Source organism: Acyrthosiphon pisum, chromosome A3 (genome assembly GCF_005508785.2).
Source record: "Acyrthosiphon pisum isolate AL4f chromosome A3, pea_aphid_22Mar2018_4r6ur, whole genome shotgun sequence".
Taxonomy (NCBI): Eukaryota; Metazoa; Arthropoda; class Insecta; order Hemiptera; family Aphididae; genus Acyrthosiphon; species Acyrthosiphon pisum.
The window spans coordinates 568,812-575,272 of record NC_042496.1 but is presented as its reverse complement, the minus strand read 5'-3'; the positions used below and the strand labels follow the sequence as shown (position 1 = coordinate 575,272).

Sequence of the window (6,461 nt, the reverse complement as noted above, 5' to 3'; positions counted from 1 at the left end):
TTACTAAGTGAAAATAATATTTTAATATTAATCATTATTTATCAACCAATCAACAATGTTTTCATTATAGTTACTATATAGGTAATATTAGAACAGTTATTCTACGTAGTAGCCGTCATAAAAAAACATATTTTATATTTTTTATATTAAATTAACTGATATTGTAAATTTTAATTAATAATAATTATTAAAAATTAAATAATTTTATTACCATTACGGAATCGACTTTATTGCAATAAAAACAGAAAATATGTAGATATGTTCCTATTTTGGTGAATAAATATTTAAAAAAATAAGCAACATTTTTTATACTTTTATTTATACTTTTATTTATAATATTATTATGTTTTATATTATATTTTAAACAAAAACTAATTTTTTCAGATACATTAAAAAATTTTCTCTTAACTAATTCATTTTCTACATAACATTGGGATTTTTAAAAATTTAGATTTTAAATAAAATCTATAACATATAGGTAACCCATACCGTGTCTGTTGTACCTATTCGTTAAAAAATTATGGCTCGACTCTAAAATGTATGCATGTAGATTAGGCTGTGTAGGATTGTAGGAACATCAATATTGCAATTTGTAATCATCTGCAAACCAACTACCTACTTCATACTTATGTATTGTTCTTTTTAAAATTGAATTTGAAATGTATCGTTATAACTAGCTGTAGCAGCTGTAAATAACCTCTTTTAGTTTATTTTTACTGCAACATTTTTATACAGTACAATATAATTTTGTCTCACCCCACACACTTGCAGGTGTCCCTACGTAAAAAATATATAATTACTATCCAATGTGTATAGTTATATTATTGGTATTACGGTTATACACATAGCTGGGATGTTCAGTAGATATATAATATTGTAATACTACAGTTTTATATTATCATGATAGGTATAATATAAGTAATATTATTGTGACTCATCCACAGCATAGAAGTCACAATAATCGAATACCTAATAATTTCTTCGTCACGTCACACAATCGAGTCATTGTGATGACAATTAATGTACAGTCGATAAAACCGTTATTCAATGACGTCGAATATAATATTATACCAATACCTGTCGGTATATCGTAGATGTAGGTAATACTAGAGTAGCTTCACAGACTTGATAGACTACTTATTGTATAGGTGCCTAATTACCTAAACCTAATTCTAATACTATATAGTATATGCCATTATGCGACTATATAAGATCTGTTCGAGTCTTATTTGAATATTTCCAAATCGCGCCAACCTGTTGAATGGGATTTAAAACCACAATTTTAATATCAATTAAAAGGGGATTTTTTCCGAGTCGTCAAGAGGACGACGATCACAAGTTTAGAATTATGTCGATACAAATCGTTACCTACGCGATTATATCGCGGCTCACAGTACGGGCCATGTTCAGGTCGTTAAGCGCAGACACCATAACGATATTTTTACGATTGTATAGTATAATATCGTTTATCGTGTACATCGTATTATACAACATTTTAATGTGTGCGTGAGGATAATCAAACGTTTTCAAACCGGCCGGTTCGCGGGTCCAGATAAAAATCGATACATAAGCGATTATTGCGGATCACAAATCACAATAGTTCTACAGCTGGTATTCAGGTCGTTTAGCGCAGACACGATAGTTTTTACGGTTGGACGGTATATTGTCGTTTATTGTTCATCGTGAATATGGTATTACATAACATTTTCATTGTGTGCATGACTATAATCAAACGTTTTGAAACCGGCCGGCTTGCGTGAAAAACTCTATCATCTTTGGCATACGCGAAAAATCCCCGAAACCGGTCACACTGGCCCGCCGTAAAAATCACGTTTCTCTTCCTTTTTTTTTTTTCTCATGATACTTGTTCGTTGACGAAATATTCTTTCTTTTCGACCCGGTGTCTGCCAGCGTTCTTTTCACGTTTTTTAAAAATCGAAATTTTTTATATTTTCTTCGTTTGTTTTTTACGAATAACCGACCAAATACAGGTAAATATGCTCGTCTTTCGTTTGTTGATCGCCTTTGAACGGTACGACGGCCGTGACGGCAACTGTTGAGCTATTTGTAATGACCGAAAATGGCCGAGGCTCCTCGTAGTGAGAGGCATACCACAATACAGCCGGTGTTCCACATGGATTTCCATTACATTTTCTTTTTCCATTTTAACGTCACGGTTGTTAGTCCGCCCGAATTGTGACTTGTTAAGCATTACCCCATATCACATATGTTGAAATTTCAGTTGCCTTTTTTTTTTGTTCCAGCAGTAATATTGCTTGCAAAAATAATTTATTGAAGTGTTGTTTTTGTTTTGTTTTTCATTAGTCATGAGTGCTGGAGTTATGTGCTATCGGTGCAACCGGTCTGGTCATTTTGCCAGGGATTGCCGTGACAGTGGTTCTGTAAGCAGTGCAACGTTCAGCAGGGGCGGCAGAGGAGGCGGTGAACGCGGCGGAATTGGTGGCGGAAGCAGTGATCGTGAAACAAATTGTTACAAGTGCAACCGCAGTGGTCATATTGCCCGTGACTGCAAGGACAAAGACAGATGTTACAGGTAATATTATTTTACATATTTATGGTTTTCTATGACAGCTTAATCTATATTTTACCCATTTTTTGCCCCTTTATATCTACACATTGTTGTGCAATTTCATATCAATGGCTATGAATCTCCATAGAAAATAACTGAATCATCGTAGCATTGTGATACTTCTATTCCACAGTGCAGGAAAGTTGATCAATACATATTTCTGTATTAGTATTTATCTTGGTTGAATTGTTACTGGATTCAGACTAGATGCTTACTATAAGTTAATGAATTTGATCCACCTATGCTTATATTGAATTTATTGGTTTGGAAATTATAGTAAATCTAATAAATATATCTTAAACTGATGCTTATTATATACATATAAAATAGAAATTAAGTTTCCATCTGTTTTCATATTTATTATGTTGCATTTCATAATTGAGGTTATGTGGTCATATTCTATATAATGGGTGTGTATTCAACCAGGTGTTTAGGGTTTAATATTATTTCTATTGTTATATGTTGATTATATTACTTTTAGTTTTACATTGTATTGGTTTTTTTCTAATAATGTAAATTTTACCTACTTTTTGTTTGGTATTTTATAATATAGTTTTGTTCATATAAATGTCTAACTACGTATAAGTTGTATGAAAGCAAATTTGTTAGACATTCGATGCCATTTTCAAAATCTGTCAGCATTGTCTGATGTTAATAACAATATTATAATAAATGTAATCAATATAACTGTAAATCTTAAATTTATAAGCCAGATTTATAATTATTGTAATGTTAAGAATATCTCTATTGTAATTATTTTTTTACTTCTTTATTATCTATAAAAGGGGGAAGAGTAGGTAACCACTCTGCTGTACAGTAGGAGTAGAGTTCAATAATATATAAGATGAAAAAACAATTCTGAGCGAATATTCCGAAAACTGATCAAATACTTTTTGGTAACCAAGGTTATCAAACAATTATTATAATAATATACCGTAATAAATGTTCATTATTTTCTAGTTTTTCCTGATTATTTTAAAAAGTATTAAGAATTTTAAATTTTGATCTCCCCTAAGTAGATACCAATCAATTTCAATTTACTACTAGAGAAACCACCACGAAGTTGATGATCAGAGGATTTTTCTACTAAAAATGGTTTCAAAAAAACAATGTAAATGTAAAATCGAAACATTTTCATCACTGCTAAAATTAATTATTTTGAATAATTTTTAACCAAAATATTGAGTTTTAACTAAATCAATTACACTTCCCAGAGTCTCAAGGAATACGTGTAAAATATTTGGTGCTAATTAGTTTAGTAGTTGCAGAGTCTATAATTCCCATTCATTTTTATATAATATTAAATTGACATTCATTTATATAATTTATAATTGACTATATTAAACCATTTTGCATTATGATTTATAATACATTTTTAGGTCTCAACAACATAATGTAAAGAAAATATTTTAAAACATAATTAAGCGTTACCATCATTTTTTAATAAGTTATGAAAAGTATTAAAATACAGGTTTGAATTATTTTAGTTTTGGCTCAATAAGTCAATTATTGTTAAACAGGTATTTTTAAACATGTGCTTACTCATTGTTTATACTGTTATGTTATATTATACAAATTATATTCATGAAATATGTATGTTCTGTAGTCTAGACTAGGTATTACTAGTTAAAAAAATTTAATGATATCTGCTAAATTCGAGGCTAAAGTAGAAAAGAATACAGGGTTAGGGTTAGGTATATTTCTATTTTACGAATATCTTTTTTTTTTTAACTCATTGTTAGTTACACTGAAAACCATGGTAAAATCAGAATTGGGTGCTTAGGCGTTGTTTTGAAGTTACGACACTTCAAAGTTAGTATATAAAGAGTATTGTAGGGAAGATTATATAAGTGGATATATGGCAATTACCATCTTGAAGTGGTGTTGTATAGCAAGTCGATGGATATTTTCCATTTTTTTTGTCCGATCAAGTGACAAGCGGGCATCACTGGTGTCCCCCCCCCCCCCCCCCCCATAAAAAAAAAAGGATGTCCCGTAAAGTAGAAAAGTTCCAATAAAAGTACTTGGGAATGTACTAACATTACTTTACATGTGTATTACCATTTACCAATAAAATATTTTAGGTACCTATTATTTATAAATTATCCCAAAAATGATTTACATTTTTAAATAAAAGTTTTTAGAATCATTCTTAAAGATTGTTTTTATAATAACTGTTTTTTTAGTCAATATGTGTATATTGTGTATTTTTAATTATTGAAATTTATCGTTACAATTTTAGATGCGATGGCGTTGGTCATATAGCTCGTGACTGTTCTCAATCTGCTAGTGAACCATCATGTTACAACTGTCGTAAAACAGGACATCTGGCTCGTGAATGCCCAGATGAACGTGCAGACCGTGGATCAGGTGGTGGCATGGGCGGCGGCGGCATGGGCGGTGGTGGTAGCAGTTCTACTTGTTACAATTGTAACAAAATTGGGCATTTCTCCAGAGACTGCATGGAAAGCAGGTAATTATCATAAACTACCAGTTTTGGAATAATTATTTATTGAGTAATCATTTTGGTTATCAAAATTACTAAATAAAAATAATAAACTGAAAACCAATAAATCTTTTATAATAATTTATAATAGGTAAAAACATTCCTTAAAGGAAAACAAAACATAAAATTTATATATTTTTTTTTTATTTGAAAGAATGTCCAATTTAAATAAAATGGTAGGTATAGGCTTAACATTTCCACCCACATTGTTCAATGAGTTATGAGGTCTTGAATAAAGACACCCGATGTCAATGTATTGGGCTTGCTGTAACTGTCTATCTCATACATGTAAAAGTTGCTTTCTTCACAGAATAATTTACCTACTTTTATTGTAAATTTTTGAATTTTTGTTGTACGTATGTGATGTGCTTTTATGTACTGAAGATGTCAGTGGGACCAGAATTTGTCTAAAGTGTTGTTTTGAAATATTTAAAATCGTATTTTTTACCCGTCTAACAGTAACACAATATGGCACAACCAGTCATTATTATTCTATTATATTCTGTTCAGAATAAGAATGCACCATGCTCACATAACAGCAGAGTGGCAGTGTCGATGGGAAAAGTCTGTGGAGTGTGACAAATGTGCAAACTAGAACCAGACCTTGTCCGCCAACCTGTGCATTCTTATTCTGAATAGAGTAGTGTTTTTAATATTTCAAAAAAACTAAATGTTTAATTGAAATTCTGACACTTCCATTGTCTTTAGGACAAAAAGTAATATAATAATAATAATATTTTATTAACGGAATAAAATTCCAATTTACAATAATAAAATTAATGACAGTTTCATAGGTGTGTGTTATACTAAAAAATTAAAACAAATGATATAAGAACGAGAGAAAAATAAGAACAAAAAAAAATATAATGTGTATATATATAAAAATTAAAAGTTAGACAATTGATTATATAACAATTCGATTATATTAAATATAATAGTAGGTAATAATCTAAAAATAACAATTTAAAGAGCTAAGAGTCATATTGAACAGGTCCAAGTTGTTAAAAAAGTTACCACATGACATTAATATAATAGCAGGGTAGTATGACATGTAGTTAGTATTAATAATTGATAAATAAAAAGGTTGTTTATTTCTTGAATTTTTTATATTTACATTGAAATTAATACGCTCTAAAAATTCTGGGCAATCAATTAAATTGTAATAGTTTAAAAAGAAATTTTAAATCTACTATTTAAAGGAGCAATATTAAAAAAAAATACTAATAGTAATATACCTCAGAATGAGGACGTCTTTCAAAATGACATTTAAAAGATAAATATCTCAAAAAAATATTTTGTATACTAGATAGACTCTGGTTTTTGACAAATGCTACCAGAGTGCCGAAATTAAGAGGACGTGATACC

General features: G+C 29.9%; 1 protein-coding gene across 1 annotated transcript in view; it reads left to right on the top strand.

The window, feature by feature from the left end:
- Positions 1 to 1,704: 1,704 nt before the first annotated feature.
- Positions 1,705 to 6,461, top strand: part of LOC100158923 (zinc finger protein-like) — a 7,658-nt gene continuing 2,901 nt past the window's right edge. The window contains exons 1-3 of the mRNA NM_001162577.2: positions 1,705 to 1,991; positions 2,326 to 2,554; positions 4,833 to 5,063. Of these exons, the coding sequence (NP_001156049.1) occupies positions 2,328 to 2,554; positions 4,833 to 5,063 (458 nt within the window). The 5' untranslated portion in view covers positions 1,705 to 1,991; positions 2,326 to 2,327. The remainder of the gene's footprint in view (positions 1,992 to 2,325; positions 2,555 to 4,832; positions 5,064 to 6,461) is intronic.